Raw genomic sequence first — 27423 nt, forward strand, 5'->3', positions numbered from 1 at the left:
TTTGGATCTTTACAGTAACTTCTGGGCTGGTGGAAGTAAAAATGTATTCTCTCCTGAGACCTTTAGCCAAATAAAATTTTTGATCCCTTATATATGTATAGTGTATTTCATATTGATATCACATCTTAAGCCCATAAGGATTAGAGAACACTTATCACCTCATATACAGTTCTCTAGGTACTTAAACACAGGACACTGGAAGATCACTAAACATGTAACCATTTTAAAGAAGAGGAGGTTAAGTCTAAGAAGAGTTAGATGTCTTCCAAATTAGAACTCATTTTTGGTCTATTAATTCAAGAAATACTTTTCAACTAAAATGGAGACACAGATGTGGGTGCTATCCGTATATATACTGTACACGAGTAGCAAAGTTATAAGAGTGGTTGAATTTTCCCAAGAGAAGGTTAAATGTTTCTAGGACAGAAACCTGATGGGTGTTCCAGTAATGGAGAGAGAACCCAGGAGAGAGTGGTATTCCCAATAAGGGTAGAAAATGCTTTTAGAAAGAACTTCTAATCATGTGAAATACTGCTGTGAGGTGAGTGGAGGTAAAGACAGGAACACCTCCAACAGACTTAACAACAAAGGGGTCACCAGAGAACTGGGTTCAGTGACAAGGTGGCAAGCCCAGGGTAAATGGGAAGGAAAGATATAGACAGCAAGGTGCTTGCCTGGTTGTCTGAAGGAAGACAGAGAAAAGACAGCACAGGGGCTTTGAAGTCTGGGTGACTTGAGTATTCCAGGAAAGGAGAAATGAATGGAGATAGGTAAAAGAAGCTTGTAGAGGGGTGTTTGGAAGTGGGTGCTCCAGTATGATTTGGCGTGGTGGAACTCTCGCATTCAACACCATCCATTTCACTAGCTTATGAAGACGCTCCTCCCCTCTCCTTGCCCACTCATCTCCTTCATTCTCTCAGGAGGCTGAGGGAACAGGATTGAAACTACAATATAATCTGATGTGCCTTATTCCAAAGGCAGGGCCTCAACTCCTTCAAAGCTAATCCTAAAATCCTACTAAGCCAAACATTTCCATTCTGATGAACATCTCCATCAAAACCAAGGGCACAAGCATGCACACACATGCAATTCAGAGTGGGATCTCTGTGCAGGTCCAGGGCAAAGGCTTTCAATCAGTGTTACATTTCATCTCACCAACTTTTTTGAAATCATCTCCTCCTCTTATATCCTAGATCTAATCATTATCTCATATGTAAGATAAAGATAGTTTTTTTAAAAAAGGAAAAGAGTTCTGAAATGTTACAAAATAGTTACAGAAATCTCATGAAATGAAAGGACTGGACTACCGGATGATGATGAAGGCCAGCTCCTGTTTGACTCTTATGCAGTCTGGTAGGGGTGCCAAGTGAAGACTCCCTAGAACCACCACATCAGACTGACAGCACCCCTGGCAGTGTATTTATACTGTAGATTATTAAAGTACTGCTCCTGAAAAACTACCCAGTATTTACAATGAACACTGTACAATGCTAGCAGGAAAGCCTAAGACTAAGATGATTAAATAAGCAACGTGCCACTAAAGCCAAATATATTCTGTAAGTAACTACTTTTTATATCAAGACATACTGTAGTGAGACCAAATACAATAAAAACATCTTTTTGCAATTTGTGAACATTGTGATCCAGCCATGTTCACAGGCCATTTGGATAATCACAAAGTAAAACATGTCAGTTTCATGAGTACCTCAAACAAGTAGTACAAATAAATGAGATTATAGAACAGTTCTTAGCACATTTACTAGAACAAACTTCTCAAGGATGTAGTGTATACTAATTACAAAACAATTCCTATGTACTCTCTATAAAGGCTCACTATGCATGACTATTTTGTTCTATTGGCTTAAGTTAAAGCACTAAGATGACTTTCTTTAAAAATGTCATGTATCTGAACCCACTAATCAATCTCAGTATTAGGACTACAAATGAGACAAGCTGGTATTATGTTCCTCATGATGAAATACAAAAAGAATACAGCACCTATGACATATTCTTTTGTTGTTTTTTGGTTTTGAGACAGGGTCTTGCTCTATCGCCCAGGCTAGAGTGCAGTGGCATGATCATGGTTCACTGCACCCTGGAACTCCTGGGCTCAAGTAATCCTGCCTCGGCCTCCCAATGTGCTGGGATTATAGGCATGAGCCACCATGCCCAGCTGACATAGGCTTATCTAAAAAATTCAAATCTAATCAAAATTCCAGGAATATGAGATAAAGAGGAACAAGTTAAACGGTGTCAAAAAGTAGCAAATTCTGGCTGGGTATAGTGGCTCATGCCTGTAATCCCAGCACTTTGGGAGGCCAAAGTGGGTGGACTGCCTGAGACCAGGAGTTCAAGACCAGCCTGGCCAACATGGTGAAATCCTATCTTTACCAAAAATATTAAAAAATTAGCTGAACGTGGTGGTGCACATCTGTAATCTCACTACCGGGGAGGCTGAGGCATGAGAATTGCTTGAACCCAGGAGGCAGAGGTTGCAGTGAGCCGAGATCATGCCACTGCATTTCAGCCTGGACGATAAAGTGAGACACTTTCTCAAAAAAAAAAAAAAAAAAAAAAAAAAAAAGTAGCAAATTCCATGTTGGTTCCTAGTGTCAGCAAGTTAGGAAAAAAAAGTAGCAATTACCCAAATCTAGTAAAGTGAGGGACAACCTATATATAGGACAATCCAATTTTTCTAAGAAATCAACCGTACATTAAAAAATAAAATGGAAGGAGGACTACGTAAAATAATGACACAACAACCAAATGTGATATGTGGACTTTTTGGATCCTGACCATAACAAACCAACTTCGAGACAATCAGGAAATGTCAATACAGCCTAATATTGTATTTAATACAGTATTAGATAATATTGAAAAATAATTTTGCTAATGTTATTAGGTCTTGTGATAAGTATTTTTTAAATTTCTTATTAGTGGGAGACATATACTATTTATAAGAGAAAGGATATACATATGTGACTCAGATTTTTCAGCGATCTTGAGTTACAGAGCTTCTACTGGAAGTAAAAGGATGTGGTTCCTCTTCCCACTACCAAACTCAAGGAAGAATCATGAAAGTTACACAAATGCTACCGGCAGTGTTCAGCATTTCCACTGTCTTTCTCTGCTCCTTTCTCCCTTAGCTAGTACAGGGATAGAGGTAAATTCAAATGCCTTTAACCTTGGTTTACTATATTTCTCTTTCCTAAGCTATAAACATGAATGTGGTAGGTAACTTACCACATTCATGCACACCAGTCTGGAGGAGTGCATGTGAAGGCAATGACTAGGAAAACTAAAGACTGAAGGATTTGGAAAGGTCCATTTTACAGATAAAGAATTGAGACACAGAGACACCAAGTGATTTTTAAGGTCACACCACTAATTACTGATAGAGCCAAGCCAAGAGCCCACATCTTGGAAGCTTGCCAGTCCAGTGCCCTCTCTTGCACTCACCCGGAGCAGCTTTCATTCTTTACTGACCTTCCCGTGCTCCTTCCTCACGTGGGATATGTACACATCTCTCTGCATGAAGAGGCGGTCACACTCCCAACACGTCCACCCAGGACTGGCCACTTTCTTGGTTTCCATGGATTTTTTCACAGGAGATGGAGATTTCTTTTCCAATTTCTCTTTCCCATTCATGGATTTGGTGTCCTCTTTGTTCTGATTTGCTGAATTTTGAGTTGTAGGCTTAATGCTCAAAGGCAAGTTTATACCCAAGTTTGGAGGCCCTTCAATACTTTTCAATGTTCCATGCATAGACTACATTATAAAAAGAAAAGAAATATCTATCACAAATCACAACACTAAAAGAAAGCACAAGTATGCTATCTTAACACGTGGTACACATTTCAATACCATTTTATATTCATTCAGAAGTATTTCTTAATATATAAAGAAAAAAACCTAAGCTAAATATACACTTCAAAAGAGATAAAAGTCTGTTACAAGTTATGTATTTCTCTTTCCAAACGCTTTTTAAAGGCCTATCTATTTACACCATTTTAAAATTCTTTAAAGAAAGACCTCTGTATTGAACACAAATTAATCCTGGTACTTTACCCGCCTGTCACAACCCAGAGTGAGGCCTCTCTACAACCAACCATTTCGGAACAACCCTCTCCTTTCTCATCAGCCTGGAAATGTTTAAATAGGCTAATACATTATTAGGAATTCAACTAGAACAAACTGACTTGAGCAAACATCTAAGATCAACACGTTAGTAAATAGCAAGCCTTTTTCTTTTCACGCCTTTCACATTCTTGGAATACTTGTAACAATCTGGGTTTTTGCTGGGTTTTGTCAGTAATTTTCATCTCCTTACACCTATCCCAACCCATCCTTTCTTACTGATGGCAGCCAGGCTTGAGAACTACACACAGTAGATACTCACGTCTTTTTAAACTGCTTAGCTATCTATTTTCATCAACATAATAGTCACGAACAGCCATGTTCAACTTAAACTCACTGGATTTCAAATTTGAAAAGGGTAAAATTAGTGCAATTTGATTCTAAAGACCAGCTCACTTTGGTTTTTGTTTTGTATTCTAAAAGTATGGAATAAAAACAGAGGGATGGGTGTATGCAGTGGCTCACGCCTATAATTCCAACATTTTGGGACGCCAAGGCAGGAGGATCACTTGAGACCTAGAGTTTGAGACCGGTCTGGGCAAATAGAGAGACCCCATCTCTACAAAAAGATTAAGAAATAGCCGGGCATGGTGGTGCATGCCTGAAGTTCCAGTTACTCAGAAGGCTGAGGTAAGAGGACTGCTTGAGCCCAGGAGTTCAAGGTTACAGTGAGCTATAATCACGCCACTGCACTCTAGCCTGGGCAACAGAGCAAGACCCTGTCTCAAAAACTAAAATCAAAAACAAAAAAAGAGGGAGGAGGAGAGCAAAAACTAAAATCTTTGCCTCTGTATACAATATAAAATTTATCTTTGAATAGGGCCGTCTCTTCTTACTAGCAGTCAGGCTTGCAGTTAAACCATGAATTCCTGAACCTACAGAAAGACAACATGAAAAATCTTTCCTAAGAGGCTTTCCACACATCCGAGTTTCCCTGGGTCACAGAAACTGACGCTGAAAGACCTCAGCTCCACATTCCTTCTTGGATGTTTAAGCCAGCCATTCCTTCAGGACACTCTCCATCACACTTTCTCAAGGTAAGGTCTTCTCTAAACAGTGCCAAGAACTAGCTAACCTTCTTCAATACCATTTTCCCCCAGAGGGAAACAGGGGTTCCATCATCTTCTCATTGGCTGAAGTCTCAAGGTCTACCCAAACAGGCAACAGCACAAGTGGCCCATAAACCAGGGGCTGAGGCGGGCCGGGCGCAGCGGCTCACGCCTGTAATCCCCGCACTTTGGGAGGCTGAGGCGGGTGATCACGAGGTTAGGAGATCGAGACCATCCTGGCTAATACGGTGAAACCCCGTCTCTCCTAAAAATACAAAAAATTAGCCAGGCGTGGTGGCGGGTGCCTGTAGTCCCAGCTACTCGGGAGGCTGTGGCAGGAGAATGGCGTGAACTGGTGAGGCGGAGCTTGCAGTGAGCCGAGATCACGCCACTGCACTCCAGCCTGGGCAACAGAGTGAGACTCCGTTTCAAAAAAAAACAAACAAACAAACAAAAAAAACACAGAGGCGCACCGGGCTGAGGTGGATGTCTAACCATGTTCTTTGCAAAGAGAAAATCTGGAGCAAGACATGATTTCTTGATAGCCAAAAACTATGCCTTGCTTCATGCCCACCATGCAGGGTAGAAGGTTTCTGTGTTTGATTGCTCTTTTTCAAAAAAGAAGCAAAATTTTTCCATTTTTGACATTTAAAACCTAAAGAAAACAAAACCTAAATCCCTCTAGTAACTTTTTGTAAGTTTCTAGGCAAATGCATTTTTACTAACTGATAAGCTGACGAAAGGATAAAGTATTAAAGTATTCTTCTGTAAGATAACCTTAAAGTGCTATAGAAATTACAGAAAAGAAGCAACAAGTTACATTGTAAGTAAAATTAAGACTATTAAGGCCAGGTGCAGTGGCTCAGGCCTGTAAATCCCAGTACTTCAGAAGGCCAAGGCAGGAGGATCACTTGAGCCCACGAGTTTGAGACCAGCCTGGGCAACATAGTGAAACCTTGTCTCTACAAAAAATGCAAAATACAAAAACTGGCCAGGCGTGGTGGCACATGCCTGTAGTCCCAGCTATTTGGGAGGCTGAGGTTGGAGGATCACCTGAGCCCAGGATGTGGAGGCTGCCTTGAGCCCTGATCATGCCACTGCACTCCAACCTGGGCAACAGAGTGAGACCTTACCTTAAAAAAAAAAAAAAAAAAAAAAGACTCTGAAAAGCAAATACCTGGGAATGGTGGCTCACACCTATAATTTCGATGCTCTGGAAGGTCAGGTGGGAAAACCACTTGAGACCAGACATTCAGCCTGGGCAACATGGCAAGACCTGCCTCATTCATTCATTCATTCATTCATTCATTCATTCATATTGTCATTTTAAAATAAAGAAACAACTTATTTCTTTTCAAATGGATTTTTCCTTAGCTCCTATAACAATAATTAATTTGAACGAATGTTTGTAACTTGAAAGTTTACTTTAAATACAAATGGCAACATGGAGGTCCTACAAAGTAAATAAGTTTATATTTTGGTAGGAGAAGAAAATGACACAAATTGGATTAACTGGGCAAATAAGGCCCCATCTTTAAGTGAGTATGTATGTGGAGAAAACTTGTGCCTGTTCTACCTCCTCTTCCTTCCTCATGAAAAACTGCACAGAACAGGCACAGGCAATGTAAATAAATAAAAAGAGCTAAATAGATCATCTTAAAAATTTAAAAAAAAAAAACACCAATATGTCTTTAAAACTATGCTTACCCATCCCCAAACATATAAATGCAGGATATTTTTAAATGCATAGAACATACATGAAATGAGAACATAAGTGATTATTCCCACTGTTTTCATATCATGTGTCTTGATCATAGGTTCAGATTAATAAAAACAATTATTTCCTCCTTGTGGCCACAGGATTTTACCACTCCTCTTCAGTTTCTATTTCTTGTAACCTTGTATTCCTCCAAATTCACTATTAACACAAGGAAGACCCTAACCACAAAGTTGATGACCCGACTTCCAGATGCAAAGATGAGTTCCAGAAAGCAAATGCCTTAAAAGCCTCTTAAGAAGCAACTGCTCATTTCTTTTTTTGTTGTGGGCACACATATAGTATGTTAAAATATTTTGGTCTAATTCCAACATCCCTAAATTTTTCAAAGCAATTTTAAATTCTTCTTGATGTTTCATTAAATAGATATTTACTATCAAAATAATTATGTGATTTTAGCTAAAATAGTTAAAGTATCTTAAGAGGATTTTACTGTACTTCAAGTGAGAATGATGAAAGGCATCTCCCATGCATTTTATTCACCTGAGTAATGCCATCACCACCACTATCTCCACCTTGCCCAGAAGGAGACAATCTCCAAGATGTTCATTTGCATTAAGCAATTACTCTACATGAACTCACATATGTTCAATACAGGAAATGTCAAGGATTCATAATCCAGGCATTTAGCCGACATGAGACCAGAATAATTCAGGGACTTTACTTGCTCTTCAAACTGAACTTTTTTGTATAATTTTTTGTTTGTTTTTGAGACGGAGTCTTGTTCTGTCACTCAGGCTGGAGTACAGTGGCACAGTCTCGGCTCACTGCGATCTCTGCCTCCTGAGTTCAAGTGATTCTCCTGCCTCGGCCTCCCAAGTAGCGAGGATTACAGGCATGTACCACCACATCCAGCTGATTTTTGTATTTCTAGTAGAGATGGGGTTTCACCATGTTGGCCTCAAGTGATCCACCTACCGTGGCCTCCCAAAATACTGGGATTACAGGTGTGACCCACTGTGCCCAGCCTGTATAATATATTTTTAAAAGAGCAAAACTAAAAGAAAGAGATTGAGTTCCTGATAATATGGGGTCTCTTGTTTCTCTGTTTAAAAAGTAAGTCATTTTAATCTCTGAAAGCCAATGGATATTATCTTCTAATCACACAAGGAAAAAAAAAATGCTTAACATATTACAGTGGACAGTTAAGCAGCTAGAACTAAGCACTGGACTTAGTAAGCTTAAAAGGCTATAAATAGATTTCTGTGCCCCTTTTGGGGGTTGGAGAGTAAAACAGACCACACTGGATATTTATTCATTTCATTAACTGAACACCACTAGGTGCCAGGTACCATACTATATCCTAGATATTTAACAGTCCATTTACAATGCAATCTTTACAGAAAAGAAAAAAAAAAAACAAAACTAAAAGGTTTAGGGGCATTAGTTACAATGCAAACCTAACCGCTTAAATAATTTCAAGGGAAAAAACCTTCATTTTTCTAAATATACCAATATTTGTATGAATTAGCATAATTCATCAGAGCCCTTGTCTAAGTATTATACAATAGTGAATTCTCAAGAAAAGGAAAATTTCGGTGGGGCATGGTGGCTCATGCCTGTAATCCCAGCACTTTGGGATGCCAAGGCGGGCAGATCACCTGAGGTCAGGAGTTCAAGATCAGCCTGGCCAACACGGTGAAACTAAAAATACAAAAATTACAAAAATTAGTCGGGTGTGGTGGTGCACACCTGTAATCCCAGCTACTCGGGAGGCTGAGGCAGGAGAATCACTTGAACCTGGGAGGCAGAGGTTGCAGTGAGCCAAGATCGTGCCACTGCATTCTAGCCTGGGAGACAGAGGGAGACTCACTCTCTCTCAAAAAAAAAAAAGAAAGAAAGAAAAGAAAGGAAAGGAAAACTTCACAGTCACCATTTTCACATATTAAAAGAAAAAGAAAAAGAAAGAAAAAAAAAACCCTAGTACTTTTTTACTCAACATCAGGGCAGGCATTGGTTCCTTTTCACCAATCTTTTGGTAGGCAGATCAGGACTCCTGAATGAAAAGCACCCCACAGTCAAATGACCACACGATGACAGCACGTAAGTTGCTCACTGACAACGACCAGCATCCATCCCTTCCCTCGACAGTGAGACGTGCTTTAGAGTCACCTGCAGCTCAGCCTTGATTTATGACCAGTGAATGGATCTGCAATTCATTTAAAGGAGAGGTTAGACGCACACACACCTTGATATGGTCCATCATAAGTTGCTTCTGTGCATATAAAAGAGAACAGTCTGGACACTTGAAAACAGACACCTTCTGGTTTTCAATGTGTTGGTCAAAGTGGCGATACAGCAAGGTTTGCAGGGTGAACACAGTGTCGCACATGGAACACTTATATATTATTCTAAAACAGAAGAGTGCAGCGAGATCATGTCAGTCAGCCTGTTTTAAGTCAAAGGAGCTGCTATTTTATAGCTAAAGAACTCGGGAGGCAGAGGCACACTGAGAACACACAAACACAATAAATAGAACAACAATTAGCTTTGAACAAACTTTTGAAGACAACTGGCATCACTCAATCATAGATCAACCTTAACATTTTGAGTAAAGATGTATTTGGCTACATTTACTTAGAAATCTAAATTAATGACCATTTTACTACTCACAAATCTATAACTGGCACATGTTTGCACAAAGTCTTCATGTTACTTTAACACAGAGCAAAAGCATGCTTTTTTTTTAAAGATTTTTTTTTTTAAGATCAGACCAGGCAATGATGATACCCTAACTTGGAAAAGAATGTTAATCTGATTAATAAACTAAATAGGACTACTCAACTCCAAAGTTTCCATTTAGAGTCAGTAGCAATTTTACACTTGAATGTCAATATTTCTATACCTGTTCTTAACACAGGAAGCCCTACGCTAGTAAACAAATATACACTAAAATCAAGAAACAGAAAATAAAATCGATACTACTGTTATTTCAACAATGCTTAAATGTTTCTTATGCTTTGAATGATTTAAAATATTCGCTTGTCTCCTACAAACTATTTCCATGACTAATATGTTACTAACAAGCAGCCTCCTCAAATGAATTCAGCAGATCTGAAACTTCTGAACATAATATCCTTCCTGCCCATCCACACTCTCTACTGAAACGAGGGCACGAGACGTCTGGGGAGGGTAAAGGGCTGCGTCTACCCTGCCGCCAGCCTCTGCCTCTAATGGATGTGATCGGTCATTTGTGAACAGTTCTGATGGCAGCAGGTCACCATTTTTTAGTCACTGCTCTGGGTCACCCTGGCGCATAGGGGAGGGCCTATGGGCATCTGTATTTTGTCTGGAGAACTGTGAGAATGGGCACAAAGAATTCTAAAGAGCCACTTAGGAAAAGGTCAGAGAAAAGCCGACTGGATGTGAGGGTCAGAAAGGAGGAGAGAGAAGTTGAGGTTTTACCTGGTATTCCTACGGCAAAGGTGAAGAAAGGAATGCCTCCTAAACCACGTGCCTTCCCTCTCTCAGGGCCCACATAGCTTCAAACCTCACTGTGCAATTCTCTGTTCAAAATTACAGATTTAACTTTTTTTCTCTTTTTTTTTTTTATTCTACTTTAAGTTGTAGGGTACATGTGCACAACGTGCAGGTTTGTTACATATGTATACATGTGCTATGTTGGTGTGCTGCACCCATTACATTTGATGGGTACATAGCTGCACCCATCATTTACATTAGGTATATCTCCTAATGCTATCCCTCCCCCCTCTCTCCTCCCCACAATAGGACCCGGTGTGTGATGCTCCCCTTCCTGTGACTTTTTTCTCTTTTTCCCCCATAAGATTTATAAGTTTAACTGGATTGGCCTGTTTTTTAAAGGTCTTGAGATGTTACTTTACTGCAGAGCACAAGTACCCTTGGGGGCGGGGGTGCTGAGGAGCAGACGAGGTTTTCAGGATCGTACACTGCAGCACAATGTTGTACACTAATCATGTGTCATCATTAACTGTAGCAGGTGTGACAAAGATGTTCACTTTCTCCCTGTTTGAAACTGCTTAGTATTGTGAACAGTCCAAATGCCGAAGAGTATAAATGGTTAAACAGAAAACTAGGCCGGCATGGTGGCTCATGCCTGTAATCCCAGCACTTTGGGAAGCTGAGGCCGGTGGATTGCCTGAGCTCAGGAGTTTGAGACCAGCTTGGGCAACAGGGCGAAACCCTATCTCCACTAAAAATACAAAAAATTAGCCAGGCGTGGGAGCGCACACCTGTAGTCCCAGCTACTTGGGTGGCTGAGGCACAAGAATTGCCTGCGCCCAGGAGGTGGAGGTTGCAGTGAACTGAGATCACGCCACTGTACTCCAGCCTGGGCAACAGAGCAAGACTATGTCTCAAAAAAAGAAAAAGAAAAAGAAAACAAAAGAAAAGAAAAAAAGAAAGAAAGAAAACTATATGAAGATTTTTAAAAATTATGTCACAGAGCTATACCAATGGCATGGAAAGATTTTCACGCAAATTGAAACAGAAGATAACAAGACAATGTACGATGTGATCACATTTTTTAAAAGGCACAGAAAAGGAAGAGAAGGCATAGGATTGTCGTCATGTCTGCTGGATAATAGTATATGTATTTTTATTGCTTTGTTTGTCTCCATTTCCTGTTTTTTCTGTAGTTGGCATAGGACAATTTTTTTTAAAAGGATAGACTTGGCCGGGCCCGGTGGCTCATGCCTGTAATCCCAGAACTTTGAACCAGGTCAGGAGATCGAGACCAACCTGGCCAACATCGTCAAACCCCGTCTCTATGAAAATATTTTAAAAAATCAGCCGGGCGTGGTGGTGTGCACCTGTAGTACCAGCTACTTGGGAGGCTGAGGCAGGGGAATTGCTTGAACCCAGAAGGCAGAGGTTACAGTGAGCTGAGACCACACCACTATATTCCAGCCTGGCGACGGAGTGACTCCATCTCAAAAAAAAAAAAAAAGAAAAAAGATAGCTTCAAGAAAAGAACTCAGATTTACTAGCTAGGCTAAGGAACTGCTCGGAACTCAACTGGACGCAGTGGCTCACGCCTGTAATCCCAGCACTTTGGGAGGCCGAGGCAGGCGGATCACAAGGTCAGGAGATCAAGACCATCCTGGCTAACATGGTGAAACCCCGTCTCTACTAAAAATACAAAAAAATTAGCCAGGCGTGGTGGTGGGCGCCTGTAGTCCCAGCTACTCAGTAGGCAGAGGTAGGAGAATGGCGTGAACCCGGAAGGCGGAGCTTGCAGTGAGCCAAGATCACGCCACTGCACTCCAGCCTGGGTGACAGAGCAAGACTCCACCTCAAAAACTCAATTTTCACATTTTGAGAAATCATGATTCACAAGCAACACCACAACTCATTTTGTTCATGCTACATTCCTTTGGGGAGGGATCTGTTGTTTGGATGTGCTGTCTTAATAACAGAAAGTGTAAAACAGGAGACCATCTATTTACGTAGGTGTCATTCTGAGGAGGCTGAGGAACCGGTTGTTGGTGTAATATTAGGATCCCTCTCAACAAAATACGAACAGATATAAAAGGGAAAATGGTGACTTTACAATGGAGAAACCGGGCAGACACTGCCTTGCCTTGATGATGAAGGGCAGCATCACCACTACCCTGTAGGATAGGTGGACGTCGCTCTTGCCCCCAGAGTGATCCTTTGAGAAAAGCATGGCATCACAGGCCAGTCACTGCCGCCAAGAGCACATGCCCAAGTCCAGCAATGAGACCGCAGTGACAGACCAAGTGAGGGTCAGCCACAGGAGAGGCCTGGGTCCCCTTTTAGAAGGCCAAACACATGAGAGCAGGGGACACTGAGCTACTGCTTCAGACGGAAGGACACTGATAAGGCAGCACAAGTACATTCAAAATGTACACCCAGATAAGATCTCGGACCAGAGAGGAGAAAGACACGCCTAACAACTGGGAGGAATGTGGATGAAGTCAATGAACTGGACTGTATTATAATCAACAGACTTCCTGACTGGGGCCGCTGCATGGAGGTTATTTACACAAGTTCCTTTTGTGGAAGGGACCAGAACACACCAAAGTATTTACATCATGGTTCCCCTTTCCTCCTAAATACAAAGCAGGGAAGGAGACAGACCAATGATTGCAACGCTAACAACTGAGCAATCTGGGGGAAAAAGATGCACGCGTTGTCTCCATGTTCTTCCAGCTTTTTTTGAAGGATAAAATCCATTAAAAACTGCAGTTGATTTTTTTTTTTGAAGTCCAAATACGACAAACCTCACAGACATGTCTTTTAGGAGCAGAATCTGAGGATGGAGCAAACTCTCCAACAAAAATGGAAAATCCCCAGGGAGACCAGCTGCCAGGCAGAGAGGAGGGGTGGCATTCAAAATAGAGAGACCAGTCTGCACAAAGGCAGGGGTCTACTGGGCACGGTTTGCTGGGAAACAGTGAGAATCCCAGTGTGGCTGGGCTCCCAGGGGTGTGGGCGTGGCCACAGAGGGTGCTTTCGAGTTGTGCAGGGCTTTGAAGGCCAAACCTGGAAGTCTGGACCTAATCCTAAATGCAAGACTGGGTGAGTAGCAGCGTGACTACACCACAACGAAGGCAGCAGGGGAGGGAGAAGAGGGAAGAGAGAGAGAGAGGAGGAGAGGAGGAAGGGGAAAGGAAGGAGAAAGAGAAAAGAATAAAAAGCTAAAACCAAATACCCATAGTCAGTGAGGTCAAATTTATAGCAATAAACTCTCCAAAACACTTCAAACAGGTGTCACAACAAATAAATAAAAGACTCCAAGCTTTGAAATTGCTGCCATAAGCCTCCTACATTACCATCAGTTGAATCCAGCTAGGGGCAAAGCACCATCCTCCACATCATATACCTAATCCCCACAGCCCCGGTTAGGTAGATGACACTGCTGCCATTTCACAGATGGGACACCAGTACTTAGTGAGACTAGATAATCTGCTTGGTGTTAAACAGATTTCAGGGTCAAGGTTCAAATTCAGCTTCCTCTGACTCCATACTCCTCTCTCATGCCTCTATTCTAATTTTGCATGTTTTACTTCTTAGGAACATGTTCAAAAACTCTGTCTCTTATACAATTCTTATTTTGAAGTTCTCATTTCTCCACTTACATACATTTAGACATTGCCAATAAATGGAAGGCATAGCAAAAGAAACTGCTGTTAATCAGCAGTCAAGGAAAAAACAGAAGCAGACACAAAACTTCATTACCATAAGATACAGGCCAGGCGTGGTGGCTCACACCTATAATCCCAGCACTTTGGGAGGCTGAGGCAGGTGGATCACAAGCTCAGGAGATCGAGACCATCCTGGCCAACATGGCGAAACCTCATCTCTACTAAAAATACAAAAATTAGCTGGACGTGGTGGCGCATGCCTGTAATCCTAGCTACTCAGGAAGCTAAGGCAGGAGAATTGCTTGAACCAGGGAGTCGGAGGTTGCAGCGAGCCAAGATTGCACCACTGCACCACAGCCTGGCAACACAGCGAGACTCCATCTCAAAAAAAGAAAAAAAAAAAAAAGAGATACAGTAATAGACATTCAAAATGATCCCAAATTATCCAGAAAAGATTAAGGGGTACTCGAAGTATCCTTTTAAACAGCAGGGTACTATGCCTGCCCACACACTGGAAAACAAGAAACAAAGCACTTACAATAGTACCCAGCACACAGTAAACACAGTAAATCAAAGAAAAATCGCGTGCCATGCTTTTTGAACTGGGATGCTGGGACTATGGGACTTCATGGGTATATTTTCACACACCCATATATTCTCTAAGAAAAACGGGTGAGAGGTTATTTTAACACTGATCATTTAAAAAATTAATGCAAATCATTTGCATAAATTTACGTCATTTGTATAACCACCTGTTAAACAAATACTGCTGGGGGATTTCAGTGCCTGAGCTGGGACTACTTAGTCATTTTGGACTAACGTAAACAGGATAGAGATGGATTTAATGCCAAAAGAAATCTTTGGGTCAAATGTAGGCCAAACAGCCACAGGATGAAAGCTTTTACCTTAGCTTTAATTGGAAAAGGGGGTGAGGGAGGGTTATCTCGGGCACACTGCAGTACAGGCCTACTAGGCCCAATAGATCTGGTGCAGCAGCCCCCATTGCCACAGCCAGGCTGAGGGTAAGGGCTCCAGGCAGTCAGACTAGCCCTCACACTGAATCCATGCGATTAACTTATCTTTCGCTGGCTTTGGAGTTTTGTTAACCACTTCTATAAATTTGTTTCACTTTTATAATTTAAAATACAGTACCTATTTTTAGGCTTGCACTTGTTAAAGAACTGAGGAAGGAAGGAAGGAAGGAAGGAAGGAAGGAAGGAAGGAAGGAAGGAAGGAAGGAAGGGAGGGAGGGAGGGAGGGAGGGAGGAAGGGAAGGAGGGAAGGGAAGGAGGGAAGGGAAGGAGGGAAGGGAAGGAGGGAAGGGAAGGAGGGAAGGGAAGGAGGGAAGGGAAGGAGGGAGGGGAGGGAGGGAAGGAAGGAGGGATGGAGGGAGGGAGGGGCTAGGCGCGGTGGCTCACGCCTGTAATCCCACCATTTTGGGAGGCCGAGACAGGCAGATCACGAGGTCAGGAGTTCGAAACCATCCTGGCTAACATGGTAAAACCCCATCTCTACCAAAAATACAAAAAATTAGCTGGGCGTGGTGGTGGGCGCCTGTAGTCCCAGCTACTCGGGAGGCTGAGGCAGGAGAATGGTGTGAACCCGGGAGACGGATCTTGCAGTGAGCTGAGATCATGCCACTGTACTCCAGCCTGGGCAACAGAGACTCTGAGAAGGAAGGAAGGAGGGAGGGAGGGAGGGAACGAAGGAAGGAGGGAAGGAAGGAAAGAAGGAAAGAAAGAAACAGGAGAGGAGGGGAGGGGAGGGAAAAGAAAAGAGAAGGAAAGGAAAGGGAAAGGGAAAGAGAAGGAAAGGAAAGGAAGAGAATAAATACTGGGGCGGGGTGCAGTGGCTCGCACCTGCAATCCCAGCAGTTTGGGAGGACTGCTTGAGCCCAGGAGTTCGAGACAAGCCTGGGCAACACAGCAAGATCCCGTCTTTACAGGAAACTGAAAAATCAGCCAGGCGTGGTGGTGCACGTGCGCACCTGTGGTCCCAACTACTAGAAAGACTGAGGCAGGAGGATCACCTGAGCCCAGGAGGTCGAGGCTGCAGTGAGGCATGATCGCACTCCAGCCTGGATTAGAAAGAGACTTCATCTCAAAAATAGAGAGAAAGAAAAGAAAACACTGGAATAATTGCTTTCTATATAATAGCCAAATTTGAGGAATACGGTTTTAGCCTATTTTAATCATTTGCTTCCTTACATTCTGAGTAACAACTACTGTTCCAGATGTCACACACATTTCTGACAATCAAATTTTATTTATTTTAATAAAGAACCAAATAAAAACTACATTCACTCCAGGGGAAAGGCTGCATTAGTACCCAGAAGTCTAACTGTCCTGAAAACTGAAGACAGTAAAATTCACTAATCCCCATCTTCAGGGCCATCAAGCCATGTATGGATTCCTGAATTTGTAATGTGTTTCATTTTGGGATCACCCCACAAAGATCAGAATGAAGGTCCTATTAAAATAAAATTTAACTTCAACACAGTTTTTTTATATATATTAGTATTCAATCATGTTTCCTCAAAACTAAATGTTTCAACAAAAGCCAGGTGTGTGTGTGTGGGGGTGTGTGTGTGTGTGTGTGTATGTGTGTGTAAAATATGGCATATCTGCATATCTTCCCCCTAATACTTCCTTAATTATGGAGATATGGGCAAAAAAACACCAACAGATTTGGACGGCAAATCTAGCTTCTTGTAATGATCAAACTCTATGTTGCCATAACTAATCCAGGAATAAAATGAGCACAATCAGGAGCATTAATCCAGTGCTGTGTGCAGAAGGAGGGAGTGAAGACACAAAGGAACGAATGAATGCTGACAGAGCCCTCCGTACTCCAGACACAGGGACTATCGTGCTACACATTTTAAATACGTCATCTCTCTCACTGAAGCAGGACCCTCACTTCACGGGGGAGAAGATGGCGGCTGAGACAGTGCAGGCCCCAGGTCAGCCAGCCAGTGGGTGGCAGGATTCCGACTGGCTCCAGCGCCTACACTCCCTCCTCTTTGCTAAGCTGCCCCTACTGCAGGCAGCCAGCCCCTGTTTGCCAAAGAACCACTTCATTACTAAAGACTCCACAAAGCAAAAATCAATCAAATTAAGAGCAAGATTAAGGCAAAAAAAATTTTACTAATCAGGGACTTATACTGGCTATGAAGTTAAATTCAGTAACCAGTGTCTTAAGTTGCTTTCATCTTAAAAATGTTACTTTTTAAGCAAAAGTGTACCCTATAAAAAAGGAACTATGGAAAAATTTAAAGATGACAGGGTTTCTAAAAAATAGTTTTCCTAGGAGTTGTTAAATATCATCTTCAGAGGCTGGGCACGGTGTCTCACGCCTGTAATCCCAGCACTTTGGGAGGCTGAGGTGGGGGGATCACGAGATCAGGATATCAAGACCATCCTGGCTAACATGATGAAACCCCATCTCTACTAACAATACAAAAAATTAGCTGGGTGTGGTGGCATGCACTTGTAGTCCTAGCTACTCAGAAGGCTGAGGCAGGAGAATCGCTTGAACCCAGGAGACGGAGGTTGCAGTGAGCCGAGATCACACCACTGCACTCCAGCCTGGGCAACAGAGCAAGACTCTGTCTCAAAAAAAAAAAAAAAGAAAAATTCATCTTAAAAAAATATATAAATAATTTACTTGCTGAGCAAAAATTCGTGACAAGAGCATAAATAATAGGTAACATTTTTGGACAATGTCTTTACCTGGAAAGAATAGACAGATCTGGATGAGCTTTGAGCTGTATTTCGTAAAGCATCAAAATTGGCATAGCTGCGTAATTTTTCAGATCTTGGTAAATGTTATTCAATAGAACGACTACTACACCTCGCCTCTAAATTACTAATAAAGCAGTGGAGTAAAAATCGAAAGTCGGTATGACTTACTTTGGTTCTCCTATCTTGATGCCAGGATGCTGTGTGTAGGCGTGGGAATGTGTGCTTGGGGCAGACTTAAACGCCATTGGACAAATAGGACACTTGTAGAAGACTTCACAGTGAGAACCTTGAATGTGAGACTTCAGAGCAGCCACATCAGAGTACACAACATTGCAATGCACACATCTGTTAGAAAAATAAACACATGGTCATTAGCACAAGACCATAACACACGTGTAACTGCAAAAACTGGGTGAGATGAACACACTTTCATAGCCCTTTTAGGCTTTTAATGGCCCTTTGGAAGTATATTTTAGTTTTTTTCCTATTACAAATCAATTTAATTTTGTATGCCTTTTGTGGGTTGTTTTTTTTGTTTTTGTTTTTGTTTTGTTTTGGGACAAGGTCTCGCTCTGTCGCCCAGGCTGGAGTGCAGTGGTGTGATCCCGGCTCATTGCAACCTCCACCTCCCAGGTTCAAGCAATTTTCGTGCCTCAGCCTCCCAAGTAGCTGGGATCACAGTGTGCACCACCACGCCCAACTAATTTTTGTATTTTTAGTAGAGATGGAGTTTTGCTATGTTGGCCAAGCTGGTCTCAAACTCCTAGCCTCAAGTAATTCGCCCACCTCAACTTCCCAAAATGCTGGGATGATAGGTGTAAACCACCATGCCCAGCCTATTTTTATATGTTTAAGAGAAAAGATCATGAAGAAGAAAAATAAAACTCAAATGGTCTATTTTTGGAGCATCTTTAACATTTTAAGAATGGATGTCAAGTCTCCAGACTACTGTTTTTGGAGAGGCCTCCACGTGCTGGATGCTGGCACCTGGGCTCTGAATTTCCTACCCAGCCCCAGGACCTAAATGGCATTTCTAACGGAAGAAATCTTCGGTGTCTAAACCTACATGCCATGAACACAGGGGCAGAGGAGAACAAAGAAGTTCTGGCTCCAAAGCCTCGGCCCACTGTTTCCTGGTACACACTGATGTGGTCAATGTATGCAGGGTTCATGGTGGTCCACAGGATAGAGAAGGTCAACCACCTAGGTGTTCTGTCTCCTAGAAAATACATTTAAGTACACTTGCATTTGTTTAAGAAATTGCATGAATTATAAACCTCTGAAAATTCAGCATCTCTTAAAAAAAATTGTCTCTCTAGCTTATAATCTCACAATTAGCTAATTACTTGCTCAAATATAATCCAATGAAGACAAACTTTAAAACTAAAATACATTTCTCCTCTATCTCATCTTTTTCACACAAAGACTCTAAGCAACACTTATAACACCTCCACTTGATGACCAAGTCTTCCTTGTTCACACTTGAAAACTATTTAAGAGTGGTCTCTCTGCAGGTACAAAAGTCTCCAGAAATATACTTCTAATACAACTGAACATACGTGCTCCCGGATGTAAACTACCCAGGGAAGAAAGACTGCAGACAGGGCCTGGTTTCCAGGGGGAAGTATCCAAAGACGTCTATGACAATCTAAGATGCTTCTATTCTTAGAACCTCCCTTCTGAATCATGGAGATGCTTCCAAAGTTACATAGGAGTGGCATGTTCTGGATTGCATGCATTCTATTTAGGCTTTGCAAGCATTCTGTTAAAAATCATAACTAATGCATTAGCATTTCCAGTGACTTAAGGCATTATGTTCAGCAACAGCTATGTGAAAACACTAAACAACAACAGAATAAAAGGAAAGCCTCGTGAGCCTATCTACTTGAACTGGCATTTCAGGCTATAGAGCCACCCAAGCATACTGAAACCATTTTGGGTTAACTTACTGGGTGTCTTGAACAGGTTAATGCTCCTCTCTGAGCCAGTTACTCATTTGTAAAATGAGAAGAGTTAAAATAGATCATTTTTAGTTCTTCCCAAACCTAGAAGCCTACAACTCCCATGAAAGAGGAAGATTATGTAAAACAAAAGTAGATGAGTAATTAATGAAACTGAAGGACCCACCACACCATAAACTATAAACAGAAGATTTTCCCATGAAGGATAGAAAGATGGTAGTGTTCAAAGGGCAAAAGACCCAGGAAGGACAAAAAGGAATACAGAGAAAAGCAATAATAACCTAAAGTCACTCGGAGTGAGAGGAGGGTTTAATGTACAGCAAATAAAAAGGAAGTATCTAAAATAAAGATGGAATTTTTTGAAGCAAAAGGAAGTGGCTGTGACTCAACCCAGAGAACGCCATGGAGGCCAAGGGAAACCCTCTTTAATGTAAGAAACGAAAGCAGGGTATTTTAAAAAGTCATACAACATCTGCCTACAGGAAGAAGAGGAGTTTCAGGGGGCAACAGAGGCCAATGGGGGATGTAAATAAGACAAAGAAAGGCAGACTTCGAACGGCTCATACAGTATCTTAATGCTATGAAAAATCCTGTCTACTAAGAAATACGTAATATCCTGAAGTCCTGTTCTGGATCGCAATAAACTTTCTTTATTTTTTGAATTAAAAAAAAAAAAGTTTACAGTATAAAATCCTATAACCATTCCCCTTTCTAGATACAGAGTCCAGTGTATCAAGAGGCAGGAAAATTCAGAAAAAATATTTGACTTTTATCAATATATAACTTTTACCAAGTTAACCAGGAGCCAGGGATGACCCATCAATATTTGGGAGATATAATATGAGCAGGAGGAGAGACAGCAAGGCACACTACACCAAGACGAGACAAAGCGAGGCGTGGGAACCATGCTGCCACATTAGACTCCTCTGGCTAAAGAAAAGGCATATTGAAAATGAGTAACTATAAAGCCAAAGGAAGCAAAAAACATGACAAGGCCACAGGGGTACTAAGCCCCACTTAAACATGAACATGGACCATTACATGAAGCAGCAGAGGAAAAGCATTACGGTTAAAAATGTTCCTCTCCTCTAAAGGAGCAGTCAATATGAACTAAACTTCACAACACATCGTTTTTTACCAGCCCCATATATCCTCAAGTCCAGGGAGAAAAAAATCCACACTGAACACAAAATTTTTGGTTAACAACTTGAAATATGCAATTCAAAATACCAAATTTGAACAACTCTGTGAGTAGGGCAAAAGAACAGAAGGGCAAGGATGGTCTTTTCCCAAGTAAGCTGATTACTTTCAGCCTGCATGTGGAGCTTCTGTTTTAATTCAGGAAAGACAGCACCAATAGCTAAAATTGCAGAAGTCATACTTCTTTTAATCATACCAACCTAAGTTTACTTTCATTATATTAGAAAAACTAAACATTTGAGAAAAATTCCACATCAGTGCAAAGAAGAGCACTTGGGAAGTGCTGCAGAGCTGCTTTCTATTATTAAACGCAGAATCCATTAATAATAGTTTCAAAACGTGATGGCAAGAACGAAAGTATTATTCTGCATGGACTTTGCAGATCTGGGGCACCTTTGATTATCCTGTTTTACTCAGTAACATCCCAGTGGAGCTGGAGGCAGACAATGCACCAATTTTATAGACAGAGGCACCACAGTACAGAGAGAATACGTGAATTACCACATAATTAGTTACTGGCAGAAGTGGTACAAGAAAACTGGTTTCTTGATTTCCAAGCCAAAGGTTTCCACCAGGCTAGATCTCAATTCATAAAACACTTGTGCATTACAGGTTTGGAGGCATGAGATAAAATGTGAAGTAAGTCTCATAGCTTAGTGTTATTAATGGAAAACTGGGCAGAACCACCTAGGAATTGATGATACCATAACCTAAACTTAAATAAAACCATCAAATCATGCTAACTGGACTTCATTTTTATTAAACATAATTTATTACAGGTAAAAAAAAATCATTGCATATTAACAATCTAACAAAGGTACCAGGTAAGCAAATACATAATGTTAAGATAAACATATAGTACAGTAATACCTCTATTAACAAAGACAATGTGTATCAATGGACGTGTTTTCTGGTGGAATCTTCTTAGTGAAAATATAAAAGGCACCAGAAGGTCATAAGATGGAGAAAAAAGTTCAAATGTATCATCATTCAACACTAGCTAACATTAGATTTGCCAGATGATGTACAATGCACATCTGAGAATCCTAGGGGGCAGTAAAAGGGACCACAGTGAAGATACACAGAAGAGACAAGGGAGGAATGAGAGAACTCGAATGGGGAGAGGGAGGAGGAGGAAGGGGAGAAGAGGGAGGGTGGAGAAGGGAGGAGTAAATGGGGAGGAGGGAGAAGGGGAGAGGGAGGAGGAGGAGTGGGGAGGGAGAGGGAGGAGGAGGAAGGGGGAGGAGGGAGAGGAGAGGAGAAGACAGGGGAGAGAAGGGGGGAGAGGGAGGAGGAGGAGGAAGGCAGGAGGGAGAGGAGGAGAGGGGAGGAGGAGTGGGGAGGAGGAGGAAGTTATTTGGAGTGCAAGGCTAGGACATACACCCCATCCTTCAACATGGACAAAATAAAAGTAAAAGACCATCGCACTATTTCTGTTTTCATGAGAAGGGGAAATATTAAGAGGTACAGAATGTACAGTTTTCTTGCAGGGGTTAAAATGCAAAGAGTATGATAGCAAAAGTCTGCTAAAAACGGGAGAGACACAAAAAAACCTGACAGTCAAAGTCACACCTGCATACATGCAAGACTGTGCCTAAAAGGAGAGGCCCCATGACCCTCCGATTTGTGAGGACCAGCAGGGCCGACATTACATTAAGAGGATTCAAACAGATGGACTCTACAAACGAGCTAGGTTCCCAGAGGATCTGTTAATCGAGGTATCACTGTATGACCCAGAAAACTGTGTGTGTAGACCACTCAAAATGCTGTGCGGTTGTAAGTGAACGAGTTTTACTTGCACATAAGTGAATGATATACTGACCGAAAACCAACTCTCCTCGTGTAGTGCAGACAGTTCTTGGTGACGTGGGTCTGGAAGTGCACCGACCTGCAGATGGCCCCGCACTCAGGGCAGGTGTAGGGAGATTTGTGCTGATGGATTCTCTGGTGTGATGCATAACTGCACTGGTTAGGAAGCAGCATCTGGCAGATAGTGCAAGTCTTCTAAACAAACCAAAGGGGGAAACAGGGTTGGTCCTACTAAGTACTTTCTAATATGCAAAGAACCGTGGTTAAACCTCCAGATAATTATACATCCTTCATTTCAAACGCTACAGTAATTAATTCTAAGCCCAAGGGAAAAGCCAACTTGAAAGTTACATGTCCTGCGTACAATTCTTTATCCTGTAAAATCACAGTATGTGCTATGTAGTCAGGCTCCTCTCAAAGTATGAGCTAAAAACATCCATTTTAGCAGAGTTCCAATTCTGTTACTTTTGCATTTTGCTTAGGGCAAAGAAGAGAGGTATTCTTACAAATTTATGTGAGCAAACAATTTTAATACATAGTAACAAGTTTATAGGCATATGTATCTTGACAGTAGTCACAGTCCTCACAATTCATAAAAAGCTTTCTCCAAAATAATAAAAATTAATTAGAAGCTAATCTAATTGTTCCCCGACCAGTTATTTGAAATCTGAAATACAGGAATGCAAAAGAATGGCTACAGCAAAATATTTGTTCTTTTTGCACTTAAATTGGCCTTTAAATGGATGACCTGGCCATGATAAAATTTATAATTAAAACCAAGGAACTCAAGTTCAAGTATATAAATTTAGACATTAAATTAAAATTTTATAGAGCTTAAAATCTGATTATGCATAAAATAAAATTAAAGGTGAAATCCTCTTTGGAAAAGGCTCTATATCATTAACTATCCAGGAAAACTCAAAACACTATTTTTCATCCTCTTGGATATAGGCAATAAACATGGTATATTTTTAAAAACACAAAACCAAAAAAAAATTAAAGTAAACATAAACTGAGGACTTATTACTTCCACCCCAAAAATAAACCTCACATAGCATATGACATAAACTGTGTTTAAATACTTTCAGAAATTCATGCAAACACAAATTATCTACCATCTTCTAAAATGTACAATTTGTATTAAAGCCAAAGAAAGCCTCAAAATATAGATTCTTGCTAAGATTCAAAGCATTTGTTTATATTGACAACAGTTAAGAAATTTTAAAACAACTTTTTTTATTCTTCTAGTTTTTGAAGCACGCCCAAAAATTAAGGTTTAAACTTCCAAGTGACTTAGACTAAGAAAAATAGGAAACTCACTTGAAAATTCTTTCTTGATTTTCTCCTGAAAGGACTAAAATAACAATTTTATCCCACGAAATGTTTATTATAATCACAAAATAAGAACATTACAGGTAGCTTTGATGAAGTTAGCATCATTAAAAAAACAGCACTCCTTTTCTTGTAACACATATTTCAAAGGTTAAAACAAGCCACAGCAAGGAAAAGCAGTCAACAGATTCATTAATAACAGATCCTGTTAACATCTACATTACCACAGGTAATCATTTGTTTCTGTGAACTCAAGTCTTCTATCTACCTTCACACAGTCCCAGGCAGGGAATTATGATGTCTGAACTTCCACAGGCAACTTAAAATGGCTTGCACTTACTTGGGAATAAAGTTAGCATTTTCTATACTAAAAGAAGTCAAAAAACATTATATATATATACACACACACACACACATTTATATACATACATATACACACACACGCACGTGTGTATATATATGTTATATTAAAATATATAGATTGGTCCCATCCTACCATGAGTCAAATGGTAAGATTAAGCTAGGTATTTTAAATACATTAAGTAAATTGAAGTACATCATCTCATTTAATTCTCATAACCTATGAAGCAGATAACATCTCCATTTTACAGATAAGGAAATGAGGCTCAGTAAAGTTAAGAAACTCGCCCAAGGCTCCAAACCTATTAAGTGGAAGAACCAGGATTTGAACTGGAGTCTAGGAGTGGGGTGGGGATATAATGAATGAATAAACAAAAACACACAGGGAAAACCATTAGCAAATATACCAACAGTGCCCACAGTATGTCAGTGTCGACGTGAGTCCCCCTCCCCTGCTGCTTCTCTTTTATCTAAAGTAATGTGATTGTACTACTTTTAGAATGGTAGAAAATGGAAAGAAAATCTAAAAAGCAGACAGTGTTCCCTGAAAAAAATTTTCACATTTTCATCAAGATATACTACAAATGGTTATCCTTCACAATACATATAAGATGCACAAGGAATTACTTAAATTCACTGGAATGTATCATCATCATGTCTCCCCAGCTAGCTGTAGGACTCTGCACTCACTCGTTCCCATCAGCTGAGGCTCCTCACCCACTTTCGATACAGAAGCACAAGGAGAAAGAGGAAGTCATAGGGACTGCAGCCTCAAATCAAAATGCTTTCATACTTTGCAATTCCCGAAGTGGGAGAAAATGGTCACCGGGGAGTCGCGCTGGACACTAGAGACCTTGCCTTTAGTTTCTGTAGATGCATGCATATCTACGTACAGACACTTAGTTACCCCTGCATTCCTATCTTTATTTACCTGCCTCCTCTACTCCTTGACTCCATTCTGTTTGGGTTTTGTTTTTGTTCTTGTTCTGAGATAGGCTCTCACTTTGTTGCCCAGGCTGGAGTACAGTGTCGTGATCACAGCTCACTGCAGACTCCACCGCCTGGCCTCAAGCGATCCTCACTCCTCAGCCTCCCCAGTAGCTGAGACCACAGGCACACGCCACCACACTCAGCCAATGTTTGTATTTTTTTTGCACAGACAGGGTCTCACATATTGTCCAGGCTGGTCTCAAACTCCTAGCCACAAGCAATCCTCCTGCCTCAGCCTCTCAAAGTGCTAGGACTACAGGTATGAGCCACCATGCCGGCTTCATTCCATTTTGAGGAAAAAAAAAAAGCTATTTTGGTTGGAGACATCCTCCTCCTTGATGCTTGCATGGTATCAATAGTTTTAAACTCATATGACATCATTTGCTTAACTGTATTCCTTCAAGTTGTATTCACTGTTCCTGTTATAGAAAACTTGTCATCCCTGCTTCCCATGATAGTGGTGATGCATTTTCACAGCACAAAGAAGTATCTTCCATTAGCTTTTCTGGAATGCTTTGAATTCATGAAAATGATGAACATCCTCTGGGTTTGGGGGAATGTATTTCAGCATGAGGGCAGACAAGGATTTCTTTGGGGCCTGTAATTACTGACTTTCCTTACTTTTTTTAATCAAGTAAATTAAAATATATCTTAAAATTCTAACACTCTACTACACAAGCTGAAGCTACTTAGTAGAGGATAAAGCAGTTGAATGTGACAGTAACTGCCTTTTCAATAGAAGAAAGCATAAGAAAGGGCACCTACGTGGTTTTATGTGCCTCTTGACATTTTACTTATGTCATCTAAAAATGGATACACGTTTTCGGTACTTAGGTAATAAACAGTTAATTTCTATTCTACAGCAGACTTATTTGCTCGGTTGAACTGTTACTTTTTAAAGTAAACATTACTTTTCAATAGTCAGGTAATACTAGAAAGCTATAGGAAAATAAAGCTGAAAAGTACCCACATTCCACGCTTTGCAATTACAACCGACTCTGTGTATCCTGAGGTTCTGCATCTATGTATTCAGTCCACCACAGATCAAAAATATTTGGGGAAAAAAAAATAACAATACAACAATAAAAAATACAGTATAACAACTATTTACATAGTATTTACACTATTAGATATTATAAGTAATCTTGAGATGATTTAAAGGACACAGGCAGATGTGCTTAGGTTCTATGCAAATACTGTGCCATTTTATAACAGGGGCTTGAGCATTCTCAGATGTTGGTATCTGAAGGGGGTCCTAGAAACAACACCTGAGGAAACTAAGAGATGACTGTACTCATTTTTTTTAAGATACAGAGTCTCACTCTGTCGCTCAGGCTGGAGTGCAACAGCACGATCTCAGTTCACTGTAACCTCTGCCTCCCAGGTTCAAGCAATTCTCCTGCCTCAGCCTTCCAAGTAGCTGGGACTACAGGCACACACCGTCACATCCGGCTAATTTTTTTGTATTTTAGTAGAGACAGGGTTTCACCATGTTGCCCAGGCTGATCTCGAACTCCTGAGCTCAGGTGATCCGCCCATTTCGGCCTCCCAAAGTGCTAGGATTAGAGGCATCAGCCACTGCACCCTTATTGAGCCTTTGCTATCCAATCCTGGCACTGAAATCCATCAATGGCATGCAAATGCAGGCTACAGGGAAGGGGGAACCTGGTACATTCTGGCCGGTTAAGGAATCAGAGAGTGTTCAAGCTTGATATCCTCTTTCTATAGATGAGGAATTAGCTGAGTAATAAGAAAAATAATTCTACGTGTTTTTGCTCATATTTTAGGCAGAAAACAGCCTGGGAGAGGTACGTGAGAAACAGTGAGAGAGGCTAGAGAAATTAAGTATGGCCGTATACTTATGCTTAAATTTCAAACAGACCAAAAGCCTACACCAACATGAAACACTGCAGCTAAAGGCAGAAACAATGCCAGCTTAACAGTCAGCCCAGATGCTAAGTAAATTACTCTCACCTC

The 27423-nt window shown here is 41.0% G+C and overlaps 1 protein-coding gene across 31 annotated transcripts in view; it reads right to left on the reverse strand.

The window, feature by feature from the left end:
• Positions 1-27423, reverse strand: part of ZNF532 (zinc finger protein 532) — a 125597-nt gene that overhangs the window by 29458 nt on the left and 68716 nt on the right. For 19 of the 31 annotated variants that reach the window (XM_008013941.3, XM_008013936.3, XM_008013944.3 and 16 more), the window contains 4 exons: positions 22778-22959; positions 17963-18139; positions 9152-9314; positions 3487-3768 (listed from right to left, as the gene is read on the reverse strand). The exons of 2 other annotated variants lie outside the window; for them this stretch is intronic. In XM_008013941.3, coding sequence (XP_008012132.1) covers positions 3487-3768; positions 9152-9314; positions 17963-18139; positions 22778-22959 — 804 coding nt within the window. The remainder of the gene's footprint in view (positions 1-3486; positions 3769-9151; positions 9315-17962; positions 18140-22777; positions 22960-27423) is intronic. 10 more of the 31 variants (XM_037987944.2, XM_073006270.1, XM_073006269.1 and 7 more) reach the window with 2 other exon arrangements.

This window comes from Chlorocebus sabaeus, chromosome 18 (genome assembly GCF_047675955.1).
Source record: "Chlorocebus sabaeus isolate Y175 chromosome 18, mChlSab1.0.hap1, whole genome shotgun sequence".
Lineage (NCBI taxonomy): Eukaryota > Metazoa > Chordata > Mammalia > Primates > Cercopithecidae > Chlorocebus > Chlorocebus sabaeus.